The sequence below is a fragment of the Trachurus trachurus genome (genome assembly GCF_905171665.1).
Source record: "Trachurus trachurus genome assembly, chromosome: 13".
Lineage (NCBI taxonomy): Eukaryota > Metazoa > Chordata > Actinopteri > Carangiformes > Carangidae > Trachurus > Trachurus trachurus.
In genome coordinates this window covers 18591856-18616716 of record NC_139892.1, presented here as the reverse complement: position 1 = coordinate 18616716, position 24861 = coordinate 18591856, and the positions used below count along the sequence as shown (strand labels likewise).

General features: G+C 41.8%; 2 protein-coding genes across 3 annotated transcripts; both read left to right on the top strand.

The window, feature by feature from the left end:
* Positions 1-1003: 1003 nt before the first annotated feature.
* Positions 1004-15954, top strand: cul3b (cullin 3b). 2 transcript variants are annotated; one of them, XM_083985191.1, is made up of 16 exons: positions 1004-1268; positions 3757-3954; positions 6874-6987; positions 7727-7887; positions 8360-8474; positions 9097-9325; positions 9776-9921; positions 10617-10793; positions 11281-11451; positions 11867-11974; positions 12492-12616; positions 12910-13006; positions 13337-13468; positions 13670-13856; positions 14042-14187; positions 14446-15954. In XM_083985191.1, exons 1-16 carry the CDS (start codon positions 1206-1208, stop codon positions 14575-14577), a joined length of 2301 nt encoding a protein of 766 aa, XP_083841317.1. In that variant the 5' UTR covers positions 1004-1205; the 3' UTR covers positions 14578-15954. The 2 variants fall into 2 exon arrangements, with proteins under 2 accessions (XP_083841317.1, XP_083841316.1); XM_083985190.1 differs by having other exon boundaries at positions 13334-13468.
* Positions 15955-17916: 1962 nt separating this feature from the next.
* fam124b (family with sequence similarity 124B) lies at positions 17917-23809 on the top strand (the record flags this gene model as incomplete). The annotated part of the gene is made up of 7 exons (XM_083984662.1): positions 17917-18107; positions 18549-18580; positions 19440-19646; positions 19928-20323; positions 20605-20801; positions 21875-22037; positions 23196-23809. The coding sequence occupies exons 1-7, from the start codon at positions 18037-18039 to the stop codon at positions 23807-23809; spliced, it is 1680 nt and encodes a 559-aa protein (XP_083840788.1). The 5' UTR covers positions 17917-18036.
* Between the last annotated feature and the right edge of the window lie 1052 nt (positions 23810-24861).

Below are 24861 nucleotides of genomic sequence, written 5' to 3'. Positions count from 1 at the left end.
ACTGTTCTCTGCAGTAGTATAAAAATTAATTTAGATGATTTATGTAAATGAGTGACATACAGGCCAAATTTTGACTACAGGACTTTTAATGGTGTTCCTGTTGTAGCCTACCTCAAAGGGGCCTATTATTCTCAAGATATGTCTGCAGTGGGATTACTATTTTTTACTTGTAGAGTAAGTAAAGAAGCTGGGTAGCCTACACGATAACCTCTTCCACCACATATAAATAACAGGTTCAGAAGGACATTGTTTAAATAAACACTATAATGTTAATTCCTTATCTAAAGTAGCCTATTCTACAGTCAGTCGAGGAATGTAACTAAGTAGCTACTTTTACTCAGTCAGGTTATGTTTAAGTAGCCTACTCTGTAATATGTGATATTTGAGGGGTGTTTTTTTTCTCCCTTAAATTTAATATGGTTCTGTGCCAAATATTATCCTTTTTCTGAAAGTCGATTTATCTGACATCTATAAATCATTTTATAGATCAAGATTTTTTTTAAAATACAAACAATACGGGGAGTGCATAGCCTACATTGATCAATAAAATTAAAGTAGGCTACCAAGAAACAAGTATAGCTACTACCAATAAGTAGCCTAATACCAATTCACCTATAGATGTGAAATAACTGACAGATGGTTGAAAATTAAGAAATGATTTCATTTGATATTAAACATTATTATTATTTTAAATAGTTGATTACATTTAAAGCAAAATGCCAATTCCCCAACAACACTACTTCTCAAATGGGAGGATTTACTGCATTTCCTTTTTTTTTTTTTTTTTGAATTATTCGCAGATGTAATCATTAAACAGTTTAATCATCTAAATTGTGATACACGTATAATAGTAATACGACATCAGTACAGTGTGATAGCCTAATAAGTGGATGCTGCCAGTTCCTAAGCTACAGCTGCAAAATAAAGTTGTGAACATTTTCTCAATTATTGATTTCTCGCGTGAGTTGGAGTGCGTGAGCTCTGCGCAATGAGAACTGCAGGTAGTCCGCCATTGCTGCATGAAGAAGTATCGGGACCTGGCGTTTGGCTGTCAACAATAAACTTGCGGTGCCGGGTTCGCGGAGCTACCGAGGTCGAGTGAAAGCTCGTCGGCTGCTCCATAAACCACTAGTCACCCTCCCCCCGTCCCTCCCCGGAGAAAAACACTTTCATGTGAATACAGAGCCCCACGGACGAGGAGAACCATGTCCAATCTCAGCAAAGGCGGCACCAAGAAGGACACCAAGATGAGGATACGGGCCTTTCCTGTAAGTGCACGCCGCCGTCGGTGCTCTGTCTGCCGGCGAGGCAGCGACTCGACCACCGCGGTCTGGTGCTGCTGCTAGGCTAACGGCTAGCATGGCTAACCAGCTGAGCAGCAGAGACGGTTTGTCTTTCCGTAAACAAAGTGCAGCCGCCAGAGGTCCAGCCGCCCTCAGGCTTGGTTGGTCGGTCGAGTGGCTGCTCTGTGGACATCGGTGATCAATTTTGTAAACCACTTTCATTGTCTTTAACGTTGAAATATCCCACAACTCCCCGAAACATTAGCTTGGATGTTGGTAGCAGTCGACATAGCCTCGGCGCTAGCGTTTAGCCCTGGCTCCTGACACTTGTTGTTTTGACTGCTTTTTGGCTCTCTCCCTTTATCTAATGCATCACGTTTATGTCGCTGTGTCTGGGGCTCTGGGTCTGTCTGACATTTCTGCACTAATACACTCGCTAGATTTCCAAATGCACGTAATAATAACAAGCTGCATTAGTGTTACCACAGCTCTAAATGGATGCTAACACTAAAAACACACACACACACACACAAGCAATCCGACCTAGCTCTGGTGGTTTGCATTAATGATTTCGGCGGTGTTAATTCAAAGTCCTGCTTTTTGAGGTTGCTTCAGTGGTAAAGCTGTGGTGTGGGATTCCTCTCCTCCTCTTCCTGACACTCCTTTTGTCTGCAAGTCATTGAAAGACCTCATTTATGAACTGACCTCATTCTGCATAAAATGAAATTTCACCCTTGTCTGTGACTTCGCTGACTGGGACTGTACTTAGGTGCAACTGACTCATTTCAAGTTGTGTGTGTGTGTGTGTGTGCGCCTGTGGCAGTGTGGCCACATAGTTTACCCGTGTTCAGTGCAGAGAACACCTTTTACCTGGGTGAGCCTGTTGATTGTGGCCCAGTCCTGACAGAGACTTGCTGTCAGACCAGCACCTTGACATGCATGTGTTTGGGCTTGTCTGCTCTGCTGAGTGGGAGCACACACTGTTCCTCCTTACTGGAGATGGCACACATATCACATTTTCTGCCTTGGATATCGAGAGGCCTACAAGTCATGCTAAGAATAATTGCTGTTAAATTTTAAGCTTTTTCAGATATGTCATTCACAATACAGTACAGTGCAGGATACATTTTCTTTTCACTCTGTCTGTTGTGTGGCTATTTGTCACATGGAGCTAAATCAAACCCGTTTTGCATCTATACCATGCAATCTTGTAACGTCATCTACTACAGTATAGTGTTTATATTTAGTCACAATAGGTTTCACTGTGCACAAACGGCTAATAAGGATTTTATAGTCAGTTTAGTCATCTTTAGAAATCTGTGGGCTTGACAGTTGAATTAATACAGAACCCCAAACTGAGTAATAGCACTATTATCCACATGTATTACTGTTCCTTAAATATTTAATAGTAATTTTCTGGCAGACGTAATGACTGACCCTCATCAGAGTTCATAGATATTGGCATATATCTTAATTCTGCTGTACAGGCTTAATGTTTTTGGTTCCTCAAGCACACTTCGGAAGCCGTTGCAGAAATGTAATGTTCAACCTTTGCTCTTTTTCGGGTCAGACTGCTTGACATCTATCCCAATAATTTATTGGGTTAATTGGGTTTTAAGTGAAATGTCAAAGGTAGACTGAGAGCATGTAAATAGGAAGCAATGATTCATTCATTCATTCAAACCAAGATGAACCAACAATACCACAGATGGACTCACTTGTCACTTGTTTTGTGCAACATAGAGGTGAAGTACTTGGAGGGAAAAAAGCTCATTTGAGACATTGATGTTTAGTTTTGCTATGTGAGTTTAATTCGTGTCTCCAGTTTTGTATTCCAATGAGCTGCCATGGTCACAGTGCAGTAGAGCTGTTAACAAAGTTGTCATTTAACAATTTAGTTAGTTAATTTAGTTTTTCTTCCTTTTGCTTTTCTCTGCATTTCTTTCCCGATTTGTCAAAACTCCATCGAGCATCGATACATCATGGTGTTTGTTTAGTGATGATTCAGGTGCGCATTAAACACGACAAGGGAGAGGTAACACCTTACAAAATGTCAGACTGGGCCATAGGGTCCCTTTACCAGTTTGTTTTCATGCATAAGTCCACAAATGTGTGAACAGCAAAGATGTGGGAGCTTGTTACAGGTGGGAGAAGTGTTGCTGTCATCGCAGGTACAATACGGTGCCCAGTTGTGGGCTCATTCTCAGTAACAAAGTAGATAATTAAAGACTGTGAACTGGCAATAATGAAATATTACAGACCTTTACGAGGTTTGTGGTTATTAATGATGATTAGTCAGGTAGAACAATTATTCTGCATCCCGTTGACTGTCTCTCATTACAGCGCACAGAGGTGGGAGTCTTTCTACATCAAGAAGCTTTTCTTACCATCATGAAAAATGCCCTTGTGTCTAGCTGTTGCTTCAAACAATGATAGGTGATGGTCATTTTATTCAATGCATTACCTTTTGCAGATGACGATGGATGAGAAGTACGTCAACAATATCTGGGACCTTCTGAAGAATGCCATCCAGGAGATACAGAGGAAGAATAACAGTGGCCTGAGCTTTGAGGAGCTATACAGGAACGCCTACACGATGGTGCTCCACAAACATGGAGAGAAGCTGTACACGGGCCTGCGGGAGGTCGTCACGGAACACCTTATCAACAAAGTAAGACTAACAGAGATTACTACTATAGATACTATAGATTTCACTACTACACCACAGTTGCAGAACTTCAAGTATATTTTGGCAGGACCGGTTCGGACTGCACATTCTATAAATACACAAGAGTCATTCCTGAACTATAAAGCCTCATACAATTGTTTTCCAGAGACTCTCATTTAAGTTTTGACCATTTGAGTTAAAACTTGTGATTTATGTTTCTGTTTTTGTGTATTTTTAAGTGGTTTTAACATTGCTGCTACTGAAGTGTGTAACAGGTAATTACTGGTACAGTTTCTTAATATTTAAATCAGTGTTGTTAAAATCGAGGATGAGGTCTGGTGGTGTTTAATGTCCCTCCCCAAAACATTCAAAATGGATTTTGGATGTGAATTCAAGTAAACTGCATGAAAGCCACTTCTCAGTAGCCCACTTAAATCTTAACAGTGCGTGACACAAGTTTAATGTTAACATGCATATCATTATTTGGCCTGTGTTGCAAAACAAACATAATGCCAGAAAACAGGAGCTGTTTCCATTCATGAGCGGCAATGCGGGGGCAAACAAGCAGTAAGTGAAGTCAGAAAGCAGGGAAATACTATTTCAGAGGTTGTTACTCAAGTCTTGTTAGGTAGGAGCTTTGTAAAAGTCTTTAAGGATCACTCAGACCTTCTTTAGACCGATTCCTCGTCTCTGTGACTGGCCTGGGTTTGTAGATGGCAGCCTTGAGTGGTAATATTTTTTCCGGGTTCTCCGCTGTGCAGGGTTACTCTTTCATAAAACAGCACACAGCCTTGTGTGTGACAGGAATTCATCAGTATGTGTTTGAATGATGCCTTTACAGAACGCAATTTCCTCACATTTACCTGCAGAAATCAGAAGTCAGTTGTAAATGAAGTGGTAGTGATGACAAATTGTTTTGTCAAGTGGATTATTCTAAGCAGTCTGATTAAAACCCCAAAAAACACTAGGTGCGGCGATGAGCCAATGCTGAGATTGTTTCAGATGTTAGAGAAGCCATCAGTGAATGCTTTTCCACTTGTTTTTTTGTTGCACATAATTAGCAACAAATTAGGTTCGACCATGTGATATCTATAGTGAATGCTTCTGTGCAGCTTACAGTGTGCAGATACCCAATAAGCAATACTTCATCAGGCTGCTGTTGTATACCAGCCAGATGGTTTTACAGCTTAATTAAATGCACATTCTTAACTTGGCAGGCTTAGTAAATTAACAGTGAGGGATTGTCAACAAGGAACAGATCAAAGAAGAGGACTCTTAAACCAAAATATGTTTTTATTATCTAATAATCCAAATATCACTTTCAAAGAAACAGTGTGATTATGGTTTTCATGCTGCCTGAAAACGATGATGATTTTCCTGTTGGATCTCACTGCACTGTACGGTTGTTCCCATGCAGCAGTCACTCTCCCTCACAGTTGGTTTCATGTTTGGCCTAATGATTCCTGCCGTTAAGAATTACTGACAGAACGAGTTTATGCCCTCAGCTCAGTTTGCTGTCGGCACTAACCAGCCCGACAGAACAGCAGGTGAATTGTGAAGCCAACATAAAAGAGGCAACAGATGTAGCCCCTCCACTGTCATTCAGACAAGGCCTGAAGAAGAGTTTAAAACCCTGCTCTAAAAATGTCAGTTCTTGTTTCCCAGCAAAAACTTGTGGACTTAAGGAGACATTATGCTCCCTTTCGACAAATTAAAATAGTTCCCAGGTCTCTTAAAGACATATCTGTGACATGCTTCAGTCAAAATACCCCAACATCACAGCTCTTTTCATCCTCTCAAAACAGCCCTGTTCAGAACGGCATGGTTTCAATGCCTGTCCCTCTAAATGCAAATGCACCACTGCTTGCCCCGCCCCTTCCCAGGTAGGGGCGGTGTGGGGGCTTTTAAGCAAATTCGAATCCTAGTTACATCACTGGTAGACAACTGAGGGAGCAGCTCGTAAAACCACGTGGATTTCAACCTAGGAAGCCTGCACATTACAGATTTTGTTTTTTTTTTGTCAATTCTCACATTTTGGGGGCCTGAAGGCAAGACAAACACCCAAATGTATGTTAAAGAGCCTTTAAAAAGTGATATTTCCATAATATTTCCCTTTTAAATACTCCACACGTGGCAGCGAAAACATGGCAACAAATGTTCTGGTATATGGTCCTCCAAAAACCAAGAGATGAAATCACATTTTGTGTTTAGTTTGGGGATTATGTGTTGCAGTCAATCACCTTTATAACAACATTTTATGATGTTCATCAGATAACAGTTATTGAATATATGTATCCTGCACCTGATAAGTATATTGTTTAACATGATGGAGCAGCAGTTTTATGAAGCACATGGATGTACTAGCTGTAAGAGTTGGCTCATAATTACTTATCCTTGCCCTTAGTGAACCATGGGTGTGCATGAGTCTTTGACTTAAAGTCATGTTCATATGTGTGGGTTTGCCTCCATAATGCATTCCAGCATGTGTGAAAGAAGTTAGCAAGTCTGTGAGGGATGGTCTCATGTGACACTGAAAGGAGTTGAAAATTCACATCGCTGTTGAAAAGGAGGAAAAAAGGAAGGTCAATGTGCCCTTAAGAATCTTAACTCTACAGAGACGTTGGTTTACAGTGCTGAGTCACACTGCAGTGTGACTATTATGAAGCTGTTGTGTGGCCGACTAGTAGAGAAAAGGTACTAAAGAAACAGCCACGTAAGGTCACAATAAAAGACTGCATGAGTAAGAGAACTCAAATGTACATCTCAGCTGGATTCAGAGAACTTTTTTTCCTCTTGAAGAATGAGTTTTTACATTGTTCGTTCAATATTGTTGTTGTTGTTGTTATTTGATCAGGCATTTTGTTGCAGGACACATTAACATTCTTCCTCTTGTGTGCTTATGTTTGTCTTTCTCACTCAAAGGTACGAGAAGATGTCCTCAACTCGCTAAACAATAACTTCCTCCAAACCCTAAATCAGGCCTGGAATGACCATCAGACGGCGATGGTCATGATCAGAGACATCCTGATGTATATGGTACGTAATACCAGATGTTTCACAAGATTCTCACACACCACTGTGTTCATTACGCAACGTATTGAAAGTAGTCGTTATCCTGAATAACTACACAAATATGCAGAGCCTCAGGTTTGACCTGACTTTGTCTACTGTGATTACTATGTTTTCTCAAGAGACTGTGGCTTCTGGTCCAAACTGGTAGATACTGGTCGATACATGATTTTAAAAAGCATAGGTAATATCTGCCCATAAGTATTAATAAAGTTAACTGAAACCACCGAGAGCAGCTTGCATTCCTTTGGTGCCCATACTGTTTGAGGGTGCACTCACACTTTTGAATTTTTGAATTTGAATTTGAGCACAAGTACTCACGCACGGTACACTTGCACTCACACTAGCCATAGAATCCGGACTTTAGGGGGCAAACGTGCTTGGGCACGGTACGATTGCCTAGTGTGAGTGTGCCCTAAGTATGCTGCTGTTGATCAATAGTGAGATTATCACAGAAACTGGCACTTTATGAATTTGGTACTGTGTTGTTGAATTGTCACTGAGGAATGAGGAACACCTCATCATCTTTGGAATGACACCCTTCAAAGAAATGATCTTGGCACAGCTTCAGTTACACAAGTGAGTTCTGTAAAAGACAAAGTTGTTCGTTGTCAGGAGGAAACACTGAGGCCAAACAAACAACATTCTTTATAGAAAGTGAAAATATATAATGATGATGTTCTGTCTCCCTGTGTTTGTCCTACAGGACCGGGTTTATGTACAACAGAACAACGTAGAGAATGTCTACAACCTAGGTCTTATCATCTTTAGGGATCAGGTGGTTCGCTACGGCTGCATCAGAGACCATCTCCGACAGACTCTGCTGGACATGATCGCACGCGAGAGGAAGGGGGAGGTGGTGGACAGGTAGCCATATTTAAACAGGATTTATTGCATGACATCCTTGTATATCAATCATTAGTTCATAATATCTTAATATCAGTTTACCTAAATTGGGAAGAAAATAGAGTTCATCTCCTTTATATTCGATTGATAAGTGGACAAAAAGTCATCATGTGTTACCGTAAGTGGACAGCGTGCATGCTTTTGGCATTAACCAATGGAAAGACCCATCGGGTAGGTCTGATACAATTACCACAGCTGAGTTTTTGTTGTTTTCTTTAACAAGCCTTGTGCACTGGAGAGTGTTTTTTGTTTTTGTTTTATCAGTGAACACACATTCAAAATGTAATGGCAGCCCTAGTACGTGTGACACGAGCATTCAGAAATGTTTTTATTGTTTATTTTTTACTGAGCATTGAAGCCTATCCATTGTGTTTTATTGTCTTGCATTGCTGATTTTGCTTTCAACATTTGGTCCTCTTGTTCTCTGCTCCAGGGGGGCCATTAGAAATGCCTGCCAGATGTTAATGATCCTCGGCCTTGAAGGGAGATCTGTTTATGAAGAAGACTTTGAGGCACCGTTCTTAGAAATGTCTGCAGAATTTTTCCAGGTTTGTGAGAGAACAACACTGCCAAGACTGCTCATTGTTATGCCGCCGCCTCAGCGACAGTCAGGGCTGCAGGCATTGTGTTCGCTCGCCCATCAGTCTGTCCCATTCTCATGAATATGATTCAGTTTCGGCCTCTTGAATGTGATATCTCCAGACCAACGTGATGGAATTTATTCACAAATATTCGCTTGGACTCAAAGATGAGATGGTCAAAATTCAAGGTCATGGTGACTTCATGTTCTCGTGACTGTGACATGTCAGGAATGCCCTCATTACATCTGGCATAAACAGTCATTTGGGTTCAAGGATAAATCGATCAGAATTTGACAGTCAGAGGTCACTGTGCCATTACAAAACCTGTTTTTGGTTATAACTCACTGATTATAACACAACACAATGTAAGTGTCTATCAGGATAAAAATATAAAAGGACTGGAAGATCATAATGGTCTACAAAAACATTACTCATTATATTGTATGATAACATGTTGTTGGTGCAGTGTAAAGGTTTCTGTTTACAATTTGTGCTTCTTAAAAGTATGGTCCTCAAGTCATAGAAAAAATACATAGGTGTTTGAAAAATGTGTTCTGTTCAGCTCATGGTTGCTTCTTGTTTCACTCAGATGGAGAGTCAAAAGTTCCTTGCAGAAAACAGCGCCAGCGTGTACATAAAGAAGGTGGAAGCCAGGATTAATGAGGAGATTGAGCGAGTGATGCACTGCCTGGACAAGTCCACAGAGGAGCCTATTGTCAAGGTGGTGGAGAGAGAACTCATCTCAAAACACATGAAAACCATTGTAGAGATGGAGAACTCAGGCCTGGTCCACATGCTGAAGAACGGCAAAACAGACGGTAAAAGCTCCGACATATTTAATTTATAATTATGTGTTGTGCATTTGTACTAAAAATGAAAATGAAGTCCACACAAGTTGCAGTGAGAGTTTGTGCTCCACTCCACAACACAGAGGAATAGAAACGCTCCCCAACGCTCTTTAATAAACCTTGTCACTGTCACTTGTAAAACTGTTGTCTCACTGTCATGCACTGTCATGCACTCACAGTGCGTTCCCCTGTGTTCCTCATGTCACAAACAGTGAAATATGAGAAGAATAAGAGTGATTTGATTTTCTGCATTTAGAAAATATTTTCACATTGTTCAGCGCAGAAACACACAAGTCTCCCAATTCACTCTCTGCGCAAACAAACAGTTCTAAGCTGATCAGTATTTTTCAGTTGGTAGAAACAGATTTCTGACTCTGTGTGTGTGTGTCTGTGTATGTGCTCATGCATCCCAATCTGCAGACCTGGCGTGTATGTACAAGCTGTTCAGCAGGGTTCCCAATGGGCTGAAGACCATGTGTGAGTGTATGAGCTCATACCTGCGGGAGCAAGGCAAGGCTCTCGTGTCAGAGGAGGGCGAAGGAAAAAACCCTGTAGACTACATCCAGGTGAGATGCTCGGTTATCAGGAGGCGCTGCCGTGCTGTTATATCATTTCTCACACCTTTGGACCTGCAAGAACATCATGTGAAATTTTCAATTAATTTGCTCCAGCAAGATAGCAGACAGGTTAGGTAGTGCACATGCTCTGTTGAAGCGCACCATAACCCTGTAAGCACAAATACATTTTCAGTGAACGAGAGAGAGAAAAAGACTCGGGGCCCAACATCTAGCCTTGTTAGAGATCATGAAGTAATTTCCACTGGCTTAGCAGGCTTTAACACACCATTGCATGCCAAGCTTTGACCATAATGCACTTCCCAGCTGAGGATAACTGCTCTGACCTCTTGTGTTTGTGGTTACAAACCTTGATGGTCTGTGCCCTAAACCGCATGTTGTTGTTCCACTGCACTGAATTATATGTGAGGTCGTTCAGGTGACTAGAGAGAGGGCACTGTGTTTGAAACCCCTGTTATGTTCATCCTACAGTATCTTTGAAGCTGCTGGGGGAAAATTGTTTCTGTGGTTTGCAGTTTCACTCCTACTCTTCCTGCTCTTACTCTCAGCTAAGTGACAGTAGCCTCCGTGTTATCTGATGTGATCCTCTGCTGTTGGAGCTTTAATTGCACTGTTAAGCTACTGCTAATGCAAACTGCTGCTGAATCATCCCTCCTCGTCTCACCCTCCTCTCCTCCTGCGTGCAGGGTTTACTGGATCTGAAGTCCCGTTTCGACCGTTTCCTCCAGGAGTCCTTCAATAACGACCGGCTCTTCAAGCAAACCATCGCTGGGGACTTTGAGTACTTCCTTAACCTGAACTCTCGCTCACCCGAGTACCTCTCACTTTTCATTGATGACAAATTGAAGAAAGGCGTTAAAGGGGTGAGCCCTCCCATGGATCTGCACTCATGCCACAGATACTGGCTTTCTTACTCAGGATTTGACACTGCATCATATACCTGTTTCAGTTTCATGCTTAATATAAAAGACTGTTTACACATAGAGTGATTAGAGGTTATGTCTGTGTTTGATTAAGGTTTATGTAACTCCCCAATAATATAGAACTGTAATCTAACCAGCATGGATTGATGTGATAGATGTGATAGTAGTTTCATCTTTTATATGCGTATATACACAGCATTGTGTATATTTTTACTGAAACTGCTGTTGCAGATATTTTAGAAATTAAATAACATATCTTTTAAGTAATTAAAAAGATACATTTGTGTGTTTAATCTGTTTTATTACACTTGAGTTGCTAGGTGGAGCAGATTATTCAATCTGCTTGACTGTCCTCACCAGCGATATGTTCTCCTTACACGATGTGTGTAACTTGGCCTTTTGTCATGTTTTTCTCACTTCGCTCCAGCTGACGGAGCAGGAGGTGGAGTCTATACTGGACAAGGCCATGGTGCTTTTCCGCTTCATGCAGGAAAAGGACGTGTTTGAAAGGTACTACAAGCAGCATCTGGCCCGCAGGCTGCTCACAAACAAGAGTGTGTCTGATGACTCGGAGAAAAACATGATCTCAAAACTCAAGGTGAGCAGGAATCCCATATGCCTAAGTTGTTTCCTCTCAGAGATTTCAGGCAAGATTTGAAGTGACAGAAAAATGTTTCGCCTGGAGATGAGGAGTGCTCTTATCAAACCCAAATGATTTTATGCAGTTCATCTTTTTTTCCTGTGCTCACTTCTGCTCATCCAGTCCAAATATTTTCCATGACTCAGCTAATACTGAAGGTTCACGCACCTTACATGATTCTATTAATCAATATCTACTGTAAGTTGCAGTTAATGCAGTGTATACATAGGTATGTAACAAAGGAAGTTAAAATAAAGGAAACAGTAAGCAGACTGGATCCACAGAAGTATTGACCGTAATATGAGTGTTGATTTACAGTAAATGGCTTTATCATCAGCTGACTCTCACGCTTCCTCTGGTCTTCACTGCTTAGACTGAGTGCGGTTGCCAGTTCACCTCCAAACTGGAGGGCATGTTCCGGGATATGAGCATCTCCAACACCACCATGGATGAGTTTAGACAACATCTACAGACAACCGGGGTGAGGAGCCTCTACACACACTCCACAACTGTCACAATGAAAAGCCCACTTGCTCTCTGTAATCATTCATGAATTACAGCTGCTTGAATTAGCATTGCTACGTCGCTCAATTACATTAAAACAATTACGCACCTAACCATCCATATCCTGGGAATACATGATGCTAATTTCAGGTTGTGCCGTCACATCGCTTTTTTCACCAGTGTCTGTTAATGTATCTTGTTGTCGTTGTAATTATGGTAGTCAACACACAATTTATGTTTATCACACAGTGAATTTGGAGCTTGAATGTGAGTAATCACTTAGGCATGATTTTAAGGAATAAATAGATAAAAGGCCATTTAAAAGGTTACTTAATCTAGTTGTTGTCTAATTTATTGAAATTACAAGATTTTGAATTTGTATGGAGCAACACGGGGATCTGTGCATAGGTACCTAGTTTGTTATCAGTGTACAGCAGCAGCAGTGATGCACAGACTGAAATTTGATTGTGTATCGTGTGTTTTTCTACCATCAGGTGTCACTTGGAGGAGTTGATCTCACTGTGAGAGTCCTGACCACAGGATACTGGCCAACACAATCAGCAACACCCAAGTGCAATATCCCTCCCTCACCACGACATGCATTTGAAGTCTTTAGGAGGTCAGTGAGTTTGTATACCTCCTTCCTCTGTATAATACAGAGGAGAGATATGGCTTTATATCTTACAAAGCCACATTATGTTTTATTACAAGTGGAAGCTGAGCAGAGTAACAACCCTCTTCACCCTTCTAAAGATATAAGCAACCACTAAATATAATTATGTGAAGTAGGTGCCATGTTTCATTGTCCAGGTGTTCTTCTCCAAGGGCCTGTAACAACACTTAAGTTAGATTAATTGTGGCACATTGACTATTCTTAGAGGTTAACCTTGAGTGACTTCCCCCTGCTTGTAGGTTTTATCTTGGTAAGCACAGCGGCAGACAACTCACACTGCAGCACCATATGGGCTCTGCAGATCTAAATGCCACCTTCTACGGCCCCATCAAAAAGGTAAGCGTCCATTGTGACCAAGAAGAACACTGAAACTTCTCAGCACTTAAATCTATAGTGTTATGAATATATACACATATATATATTTATAGAAGAAAACAATGTGTCAGTGTTTTTCTTTGACAGTAGTGCTGTTTAAAGTTATACTTAGCTTTTAAATGTACTGCAGACAACACTCTGTAACATTGGCATAAGCAAACAAAAACAAAAAAACTCCAAGAAGTGATAACTGTTTTTGTGAAGATTTTGTGAAGACTATTTGAACAAGTAAATCTAGTGTAGTCCATTTTCTTAGAGATTCGTCTTTTTTCCCCGACATGTCAAAAGGAGGATGGGTCAGAGGTCGGAGTGGGAGGAGCCCAGGTGACGGGCTCCAACACCAGGAAGCACATCCTGCAGGTCTCCACCTTCCAGATGACCATCCTCATGCTTTTCAACAACAGAGAGAAGTCCACCTTTGAGGTACAAAGTTTGATGCCTATAAGTGCTGCATACTTTTCTTCCTTTGTTGTAGAAACAATATTCTGCGCCAAAAAAACACAGTCTGTTGATTGACAGTGGATTCCCTCATTTCGATAAAGCTTTTTTCATGAGGTTTCTGTGTCTGTTACATGTTGCTTATTGTAATCTCATAGACCTGTACTTGATCTCTCTACTCTGTAGGAGATCCAGCAGGAGACGGACATCCCAGAGAGGGAGCTGGTGCGAGCACTGCAGTCGTTGGCTTGTGGGAAACCTACTCAGAGAGTTCTCACCAAGGAGCCCAAGTCCAAGGAGATCGAGAATGGCCATGTGTTTACAGTCAATGACCAGTTTACCTCCAAACTGCATCGTGTCAAGATCCAGACAGGTAGAGACATCACATTTATAGGAGTTTTTTTTTTTTGCAGGACAGAATTGCAATGCAGAAACATTAGGTGTTTTAGTACTGTAATTTCACATTACAATGCACTGCAGTAAATCAAGCAAAATGTTGAAAATGCTCATGTTCTTTTGGTGTACTTTCTTTTTGTCTTTCCGCTGTGCACCTCCCAGTGGCTGCTAAACAGGGGGAGTCGGACCCAGAGAGGAAGGAGACGCGACAGAAGGTGGACGACGACAGGAAGCATGAGATCGAGGCTGCCATCGTTCGCATCATGAAATCTAGAAAGAAGATGCAGCACAATGTCCTAGTAGCAGAGGTCAGTCTCCTGAAACGGCTGCAGTGAATTTAAATGAAAACGAAACTGTACTATTAAACCCAAAGCTGTGATGAACCGTAGTGTATTTAACTTTATTACACATTCGTCATAGAACACTACCTGCTCCTCATAGTGGTAAATGATATGACATACAAGAATGTAGCCCTTCTTATTTAAGACAGAGGTATATGGAGCAATGTGTGTGTGAATAATAAAAGAGATCTAATATACTTAACACTGCGTTTTGTGTCTCCACAGGTCACACAGCAGTTGCGAGCTCGATTCCTCCCTAGTCCTGTAGTCATCAAGAAGCGCATTGAAGGACTCATTGAGAGGGAATATTTGGCACGAACACCAGAGGACCGCAAAGTGTACACTTATGTAGCATAAAACAAGTGAATTCAATTCTAACATCGAGTTGAGAGAAACTGAGAGCCTTGTTTTTTTTTGTGGACTGCTATGTGTTTGAATGAACTTGGAAGTGCTTTCATCATTGATTCTGGGAAACACTGGGAAGCTTAACTTTTCTTCCATAAATTGTGTAAAAAAAACAAACAAAAAAAATCACGCAAAAGATGGGGAAGTTTTCTAGCAATATTAGATTTCTTCTGCTGACAGAAAAAAGAAAAGGAGGGGATCTAGTTTTGTATAAAATCATGTTTCTTGTGGCCTTGGGAGAGAATTGGATGAGCCTGTTTGCCAGTTAAATAACTACATGCTGTTGAGAAAGAGCATCAACGTGTTAAAGCAAACGCGCGGCTACACGGAGACCAAGAAAACATTTGAGTTCACTCCCCTGTTTAAAATGTTGATGTCAGTGTGTTACGTTTGTGTTGTGTGGCACAATGATGGCTGTACAGGTTGACAGGCACTCTTGGCCTTTTCCTCCCAGAGGATTTTAAATTTAAAGAAGAGGGCAAAGTGTTAACTGGCACAGACCTGGTTTACAACCACAGTAAAATACATTTTGAGTACGTGAGAAAACATGAAGAGTGCTTAATTCATGTTGCAAATATGTCTGTTTTTTTGAGGTTGTTTTAATGTCTGATACGGATTAAGTGCACCTCACTTAGCTGAAATATTTAATGCCATTTTCAATATTTTGGCCAGGTCTGTACTAGTTGTTAGGGAGATCAAGAGCTGTAGCTTCACAGCATGCTTTTATCTAATGGATCAATCAGGGGAATAACACACACAAAAAGCTCCATAAATGCTGTTCGGTCTCTCATGACACATTTTTCACTTCAGGCCTGCTGTATGATTGGCCAAAAGATTATCTCCTCTCTTTGAATGGAAGGTTCCTTGTGGTGCAGGTTTCAAAGAGGATTTTTTTTCCCATTCTCGACTGCATTTTGAACAGGTGGAACCAGTCTAGCACCATGTTCTAATGTGTACAAATTGTAAAATAATTATTGTACTCACTGAGAAGGTGGATTGTACAGGGCCTTGTTTTCATCATATTAAATGTAGAATTAAAAAAAATGAAGGGATGGGTTTTCTTTTTTTTTTTACGTCCTTCACATAAAAGAACTTTCCTCTCTAACCATAATTAAAGCTTAATATAAATGGTAAGCCACAGTAAAAAAATCCCCAACTCAGAAGAGGATGTCTGCAAACCTCTCTTAAGTACTTTGTTTACCACTTTTTTTTTTTTTTTTACATTTTAATCTTCACAAGAAAACTCAGTACATGTATTCGTGAGGCTGTGATTGTGCTGCTAGTGATCGTATTGTTATATTGAGAGGTGTTTACAATATTCATTCTCTGCCATAAAATGAATGGAACAAAAATTTCAGAACAACACATGCACCACAAACTACAGGCTTTCTAAAACAGACTCAACAAGCACTTAACATCATAACATTTGTTATGATGGAGCCCCAAGATGTAAAAAAGTCATATTAGCAAATGCAGGAAAAATGTCATAAAGCCACAAGATTGTGAAATATTCCTAGACATTTTTATTGTGAAAGATCGTGACCTGCTTTTTTCACAACAGCATAGTTTATGTCAGGGTTTTTCATCCTAGTTATTTCTATTTTAAAGACATAATAATGTGTGTGCTCATTTAGACCAAAGCAGCAGCTTCACTCCAGTTTGTCTTGACAGAGAAAGACTTTTTCTGTCTTTTTGTTTCTGGTATTATTGAATAAAACACTCTCTGGGGGGAAATTATGTTGTAAAATAAATAAACCAACCCTTTTTCTTTCTTCAAGTTATTGAAATAAAACCAACTGCAGCGAAAAGAAACTGACAGAAGAAGCAAGATGAAAAAACATTTCAGAGCCAAGTTTGTTGGAATATTTCACAGTTTCATGGTTATATCAGTGTAACGGATGTGCACTCACTCCACCCATAAAAGACGTGCTAACCAACCCGCCAAGTGGTTGTCAACCTCTTGGCGAAGAGGTTAGCATCGTCGCCTCCGGTGCGGGAGGTCGTGGGATCGAACCCCACCTAGGGCAGGCCGTGAGAAACACAACGCAGAGGGCCAGATCGACATCGGCTACAGTGGTGCCGTGACCCGGATGCCCTGGGTGGAGTGAGTTCAGCGGGGGTGAGTGTAACGGATGTGCACTCACTCCACCCATAAAAGACGTGCTAACCAACCCGCCAAGTGGTTGTCAACCTCTTGGCGAAGAGGTTAGCATCGTCGCCTCCGGTGCGGGAGGTCGTGGGATCGAACCCCACCTAGGGCAGGCCGTGAGAAACACAACGCAGAGGGCCAGATCGACATCGGCTACATCAGTATGACTTAATTTCAAGTGTTTGTTGTTGTTCACTTGCCCAGTATTCAACACTTAAAGTTTCCATATGTGAAAGGAGGGTGTATTGCTGGACTGTTGTTGGATTATTTGACTTTTGCTGAATATTTACATTGGATTGATGAAAGTTTAGCATTTAAATGCTGTTGTTTTTTTTGTTTTGTTTTTTGCTATAGGCCCAGAATATGCATTTTTGCTACATTTATTTGTATATTTTTGATTATTGTATTTTTGAATTATTATCTTTATTTTTTAATTATTTTTCATTATTCACTTCTCATTTTGGGTGCATTGGACTGTACCAAACTATTATTTCCGGAGGTGTCCATTCTCTTGTCAGGTGTAATTATTTGTGTCATATATGACAACTCATAGTTGTCATATATGATAGCATGAGGAAACATTTACGCACTAACTCACCAGCCCATCGTCATTTAAAGGCGAGGAGGACTGGAGCTGCTGCTGCTCCAAAAAGCGAGGAGCTGCTGAGGAGTTGTAATGCTCTTAACGAGGTCTTAGCAAAACAGTGTACTTAATTTTCAGGGTTTAGAGCCTCCCCTCCACACGTCCACTGCACTTTTTAAATCTCCCCAGCCCGTCTGGACCTCCTGTCCCCCCTTTTGTCTTCTCATATTGTTAGACGCATGCCATCTGCTCCGTCCGTGTTATTATTATAGGCGGCTTTTAGATGTAAAGCAGCAGCACCGCTTCTTCAGCTGCTCCCTTTCGCCCGCAGTAGGAACTTCTTAAAATGTTACTGTAGTCTAAACTTGAGGAAGGACACCCCAGCTTTTTCTTTCTTTTTCTTTTTTCTTTTGTTACCGGTAAATACATTTTCCGATTATCATACACAGCCTATATTTCAACGTAACCGTGTATGATGGTTGCCTGGTGACGTCAGTGTCCCAGGACGGCGTCCCTTTTTTTCCCCTTTTTTTGGGGGAAGCAGCAGGCTGTGGAAAGGAATCCCAACAGGATGCTTCTCACTCTCAGACCGGGCTACTGCTGCTGCAAACCCCGCTCTGCGTTTCTGTCCGGGACTGTTGGCCGAGTGTGAAGGTGTTGTTGTTGTTGTTACCGGGCCATGTTTCGCGGAGTGGCGGAGTTAAAGAGAGCCGACGATGAAAGCGTGGACTCCGGAGCCGAGACCGCCGAGTGAGTCAACAGCAGCAGCCAGCCGTTAGCTCCGGGGCTAACGTTAGCCTCGCTGTTAACCGCTGCCACAATGGAAATTAAGTTTAGTCAAAAGGCAGAAGAGTGAGAAAAAGGCCAGATATTTCAATACCAACCGTTTGAAAGTGGTGTTTTAACTTCTACTACCACTTAAAAGTGTAGTTTATTGTTATCGCTGCTCTCTTTGTGATATTTTCTCATAAATTGGCTCTTTTTTTTTTTTTTTTAAGTGTACGTTAGCTAACAACAGATAATGTGTTGTCATGGTGACCACAGCAAAAGGGCCGGGGCAGGTTTCCAAACCAGCCACCACAAGATGGAGACAGATTTTTGTCTTTCCACCAAACAAGTCTGACTGAACCCTGAAGTGTCTGGGAGGTAATAATAACTCATGTGCTTCTCATTTTTTTGTGTCTTACTCAGATCTGACTGCAGCAGGATGTCGTCAGCTGGCAGTAAGTGTTTCCTCACTCCTGTACAGGACAGTCTGGAGGAGCTCTGTCTCTCTTTTTTTTTAGATTTATACTCCAATAAAGTTGGAGGACACACATGTGAGAAGAAGTCAGGCTCCAATTTTCCCCCATAATGCAGTTTGATCAATTCAGTATCCAGCCCAACACAATTTTTCGTGCTTATTCTGAAATCTGCCTCTGTGTTGAGACCACTAGCAGAGTGGTCTTTAACAGGGACTTGATGATGATCAAGAGGTGACTGGAACACACAACAACCATATAATATTTAAAAGTAAAAAACAATATCTACATTTAATATTAAAACAGGGTACCTGAAGGCTCGAGCCATGTACTGTATATAAAACACAGATGTTTTTGGAAATGTAACAACATTGTTTAAGAGGCATTATATATTTCTATTAGACGCGTGCTTCAAGTGTGGGTGAAGTTCAGAATGCGGTTGCCTTTTTCTGACTTAAGACACTCGCCTGCTGTTTGTCAGCTTGTGAAGCCTTGTGATGGAAAATGATTCATAACGTCTCCATTTCCAGAGTCAGAGTGCATCAGTATTTGTTTTGGCTGATCAGTAAAAGATGAACAGATGTTAACTGTGACTCCACCAGACCCATATGGGTATCACACTAAAACATGAAACAATGTCTTGTACTTGTACCTCTCCTACTTAGATGGGCTGAGTCATATTCCCAGTGACGAGAAATCTGAGCTTGATGTGTAAAATAGATGTAAAATAAGTGCCTCTCTAACTATACATTTGTTAGGTAAATCTTAGGTAAAACAGCTGTTCAGTTCAAAATAACTGTATGTTGTGTGCGTGCGTGCGTGTGTGTTTTTTTTTCCTCAGTTGAGCTCATGACCAGGCGTAACAGGCCACAGCGGCAGCAGCCCCAGCTAATGAATTTACACCTGCTGGCTAACCCTGGAGACTCCTTGCTGCTGCAGCACACCCTGGATCGCCTGCTACGCTGGCTCTGCCCAAGCCTCCGCATCTTCCATGTGTCAGAGAGGGCCTCCCCGTTCAGGAGCTACACCCGCCTCTGTCCTGTTTCAGGTAAGGATCCTCGCTGCGTGGTCTTACATTTAATTCAGTTCTTCTGTGTTTACATCATACATCCAGTGGTTTACAACGACAAGCGAACATCTCGCAGCAAATGAAAATCTGTTGCCAGCTGGACCCCCCCTGGAACTCCAAAAGCGTTTTGATAACTCTGAAAGTTCTCCAAACCCCTCCTTGGCATGACGGAGAGTAGAAAATTGGCGGATTATGGATTTTGGGTGAAGTATCCCTTTTAAAAATGATGGAGAAAAAAATATTTTTCAAAAATGTTTCAGGCTACCCCTCTGTGGCGATCACTTTCTTCCTCCATGAGGCCTATGGAGAGGAACGAATCCTCAAAGTGCTGGACTTCTTTCAAAGGCCTCCCTGGCAGTACCATCACACCGAGAGCTGCGGTAATCGAACAGGAGGGATCCACATCACCTCCAGCAGCTCCCCCGCCAACGCCCTGCTGAGGCCCTACCTTCTCCCCAGCAGAGACTTCTATAGTCTGGGTGCAGGGATGCCCGTGTGGGGGGTCCGACCAGTGCATTGTGGAGGAGAAATTCTACGTGTGACGCTGTTCAATGGATATGACAACTATGAAGATGCTGTGCGGCTGTATGAGACAGTACTACAGCGACAGGCAGAGGAGCAAAAGACAGGGTTCTGCTGGTTCACCCTCCACACAGGTAACTCTTCATGTTTGTTGCTGTTTTTGACAGTGCTGCTGCTGATATTGTTTTTTGGGGGCCTTGAAGTGACAAATAAAATAATTTGTCTTGCTGTGCTGTATTTCACAACTTGAGAAATCAAATGATGACAGACCACCTCTTTCAAAACGCTTTAAAAAATAAATTGCTGAGTATGAAAATTGGAACATTTAAAATCCATCCTTTATCTCATTCCCTCCTGTTTGGATCCAATCAGGTCTAATTCTGCCTGATTCCTTGTATTTCTCCCTCACACATAGAGCCGGGGTTGTGCCTGCAGTTGGCTTTAAAGCAGCTGTCACCAGGGGTGCGGGTGGAGCCGTGCAGCTCTGCTGTCCTGCAGTTTAGTGTGGAAGAAATTGGCCAGCTGGTGCCACTGCTGCCAAACCCCTGCACACCCATCAGCAATACACGCTGGCAGACAGAAGACCTCGATGGCAACAAGATTCTCTTCCAGGTAAGCAGCTCAGTGCAAATCACATTTTAAACTGACACCAAACAGTGAAAATGTTTCTATGGAGTGAAATGCCCAAAATGACAGAAATCTTATAAATGTTCAGCTTCTGCCTTTTAATTTACATGCAGTCTTATTTATTCTGTCTCACCCGTTGTTTAACATGTGGGATAATGTAAATGGAAGTTTCTCATTGATTTGTGCCGCGCTAGATCATGAGGTTTGTCGGTGGTTGCGACACTCAGTAGAAGCCCTACATTATCTGTAAACACGGCGCTGTGCTGGAAGATTTACTCTATAATTATATCACAGAATACAGAGTGTAAAAGGCAGGCTCTATGTTCATCGTGCTGTTCAAGTGTGATTTGTAGAACAGGAAGTTTGCTACACAATATGTACCGGTAGTTGCAGGGTTCCCCAGTGAAATAACAGGATTGCGTTTGAGGGAAAGCAGCACTTGTTTGGGAGGTGAAGGAATGTTAATATTTTTGATAATTTAGCCAAGAATACATTTAGGAGATTTTACTTTTTCACAGTTATGTTAAACAGAGACCTAAATGTTTAAAAATACACATATACATGATTTGTATAATGCAAATTATATTTTCTAAAATTTGTGATTTGTGATGCAAATCCCATTTCGCCAGTGTAAAGATTTGCATGGGATTTGAATTTATGCAAATCTATAAACACAATTGTGTGTATAGAGATTCTGCTCAAACCTTAGGAATAATTCTATACAATCAAAACATATAGTACTTCTTGCTTCGTGTGTGTAAGGATGTGAGGAATTTTATTTAAGAGTTAATTTTGACTGAATTTTGAAAGAGTTAGTTTGGGAAATGAATGATGTGAGACTGTAAATATAATTTCTTGCCCATTTTCAGGTTTTTAACGATACAATACACAAACCTGATGGGACACATAATTCCTGTGCTTCACAGAATAAACTCTTGTCAGAAAGCCGTATGTCAGATGCGTGGATGTTAATTCTGTCAAAGATACTTAGCATCTTCAAATCTCTCTAGTCCTGTTATACATCATAATCCCTTCCCTTCTGTTCTCCTGTGCTGCAGGTGAAAACCCCAGCTCAGCCTCAGCGACCTCTGACCTGTGCTTTCCCCCTGACCTGCCCCAGCGTGTCCCCTCGAGGAATGCAGCTCAGGAGCTCGGGACAGGGCCACAGCCTGTCGCCCTGCAGCCTCACTACTCCCCTGCCCTGGCAAACACACAGGCAAGGTAAGTCCAGAGGAGAGAGCCGAGTTTGTGGGGTTAAGATGCTCCACTCTGCTGTATCTTCTATTCGGGTGTTAAGTCTGCTGCACCTATTAGTTGGTACCTCCAGTCACAGGTTCATTGGTAGTGAGACAGACCTCTAAATTACTTTAGCAGTGAGCTGTCTCCCAAAGACCACCGAGCTCCATATAATGGTTTTCCTGAGCTCATGAAGTGTACTCTTTTTTAAATTTTCCCACAGCTCACAGACAGCCAGTGTAATGGGTGATCATTTATGTGGAGGGATATTGTGCGGAAGTGAATCAGAGACATGGAGAGTTTGGCAGCTAAGTGTTTCACATTTTAAAAGACTGATGATATGAAAGTTCAGGCCAGGTAGTTAAACTAGCCATTTAGCTACATTGACATGCAGTTTGTTTGAAGTGGGTCAGTGTCTCCTGCTGAAAGGTTTAATTAACTTCATCCTGCTGAAGACCCATCTCATCACCCCGGCCGTTAGAGAGCTGTTGAGGGGTTTTGTAAATGTGAAGACAGCATTTTTCAATTTATGGCTGAAGGACGTCCAAGATGATACATTTTAAAAAATATTTTAAGAATATATCAAATACTATTTCATTAGTTTCAGGCTTCAAGGTTCAGAAATTTTACAACTTAAAGGGATAGTCCATTGCCATAATCCCTATAGTCATAGCAGTAGGTTTGTTACCTTTAATTTTCGGTGCAAGCTATTTTTAGAACGGTGGAGCAGAGCCGCAAGCTTACCTCGAAAATAACTCTGTCTCGTAACGCTCCGTTATTATCTCACAGCGTGGTGAATGTGCAGGTCACAACTTGTCCACCAGAGCGTTTTGGAGTTGTTGGATTGTGTATTTGATGAGTTTGATGAGGGAAACTAAGAAATCCCATGAGCCTCCGTAGCGTAGCTCTGAGCAGCTCACGGCTCTGCCGTTCTAATAATAGCTTGCACCGACAATTAAAGGTAACAAACCTACTGCGATGATTATAGTGATTATGGCAATGGGCCAATTTGCCAAAATGTTGAACTATCCCTTTAAGTTCACACTCCTCAAATCGACCACACTGAATAGTTATCCTGTTGAATTACATTTGAGTATATTATTACATATTTGCTTCACTCACTTTTTCTCTGGTTGTTTCCAGGTCACAGGCCGCGCAGTGACCCTCTCCTGGACAAGTTTTATGGAGGAGGAGGAGGAGCTGCTGAGAGCCTGGGCTCAGGAAGCTGCTGCAGCACGCCTCCAGGCAGCTCCTGTTTCTCATCCCAGCGCAGTAGCCCTGCCCTGCCCTCAACCTCCAACCACCCCGACTCTCCTCTGCGCCTCTCCATCACCCGTTCACACTCCCACCTCCTCTTGGAAGAGGACGAGGAGGAGCCGGAGACCAACGTGGACACAGGGGTCCCCGTCTCACCGTGCTGTGACACAGCAGTCAAAACAATTACTCGCTCTTCCTCCACAGACCTTTTGATGAATTTCCACTCTGAGAGACCTGCAGCTGTTGGGGCTTCAGTTGTGGAGAGTCTGCCCAGGGAGCTGAGTGACTGTCTGCCATGGACGCACACACACACTCGGGGCCCCTCCAACACATGGGGCTCTGCGGGTTACACAGATGGAGGGAGGGGCGGTTGTGGCAGCAGGACAGTGGCAGCTGGACAAAGCCCCTCCAAAGGGCCTGTGGTGGAGGGTAGGACTACTGCTGAGCTGCTGTCAGCACGCACAAACCAGGAGGAGCCAGTGGATGAGTTCTTCATCTAAACTTCTGCCACTGTGCCACATGCTGTGGGTTTAGCACAGTGAAATTTAAGACATGTCACATGGAGGGGATGAGAAACCCTTTAACGAGGATCTGAATTTAAACATCAGGACGTGTGGTCTGAGAAAAGAGCAGTGCTCTGGGACACAGAGGAAACCAAAGTTCAGCTGCAGGAGACAGTTTTCTACTCAAGTATGTTAGTGTAATTTCTTTACACTGTACAGTAACAGAGTAACTGTCCATATCCTTCTCTAACAGACTTGTTACGAGAGCACCACAAGGTGAATGGTATAAAAGTATGTGCAGGTAATAACATTGTTGAACGTCCTAGTTACTTCTATAATGTTGAGATCAAACTAATGATTTGTGCAGCTAATATGTTAATTTGTATTCCTGTGAGTAGCAAACGTGGAGGTTATGTTATGTGTGTGTTTCTGTCAGAGGACTAAAGCCAGTCTAGGTTTCTGTGACATTACTCAGCTGGGAAAACTAATGTCTTACTCTCAGATTGCTTCTGAAACAGATGAAGACGATCTCGGCGTGGAGGGGCACTTTGATGTTGCTGTTGATCTGATTTAATCTGATTACTTTCCTCAGTGCAGCGCTGTCTGTGTGTGGTACAGATCTGGAGCCAGGCTTTGCATAGTAAAAGTTATAGCCTAGTGGCATTTGATTACATTTGTTTAAATGCACTTCTTACAATCTTCTATCTATCAAATCTACAATCTTTGTTCTAGTATTTGTGCGGTGAAATATAGAAGTGGTGGACTATATTTGGCCAAATTACTGTATTGAAAACAGTTTCATTTACTCAGATTATGTTTTACCCTAGTTTAGTGGTAACATGGTTTTCTAAATTAAGGCTCAAAGAGAGCATGGATACATTTGTTAATATTAACCATTATTATGTAAGGCGTCTCTGATGTTAATCACTGAGATCAGCACAGATTAATTTAAGTGATAATTACATTATGTATTTGACTGATTAGATACCACAGACGTTAGCAAAACCCACACACATTGTGGTGATTGAAGCTGTTTAGAAACGTAAAGT

What these genes read in the sequence shown, in the direction of transcription:
- cul3b (XM_083985190.1), top strand. Translation starts at nt 1,206, where the DNA reads ATGTCCAATCTCAGCAAAGGCGGCACCAAGAAGGACACCAAGATGAGG. An exon ending in AAGGGGGAGGTGGTGGACAG is followed by an intron (nt 7,888 to 8,359) that starts GTAGCCATATTT and finishes TCTCTGCTCCAG; the next exon opens with GGGGGCCATTAGAAATGCCT. An exon ending in ACCCTGTAGACTACATCCAG is followed by an intron (nt 9,922 to 10,616) that starts GTGAGATGCTCG and finishes TCCTGCGTGCAG; the next exon opens with GGTTTACTGGATCTGAAGTC.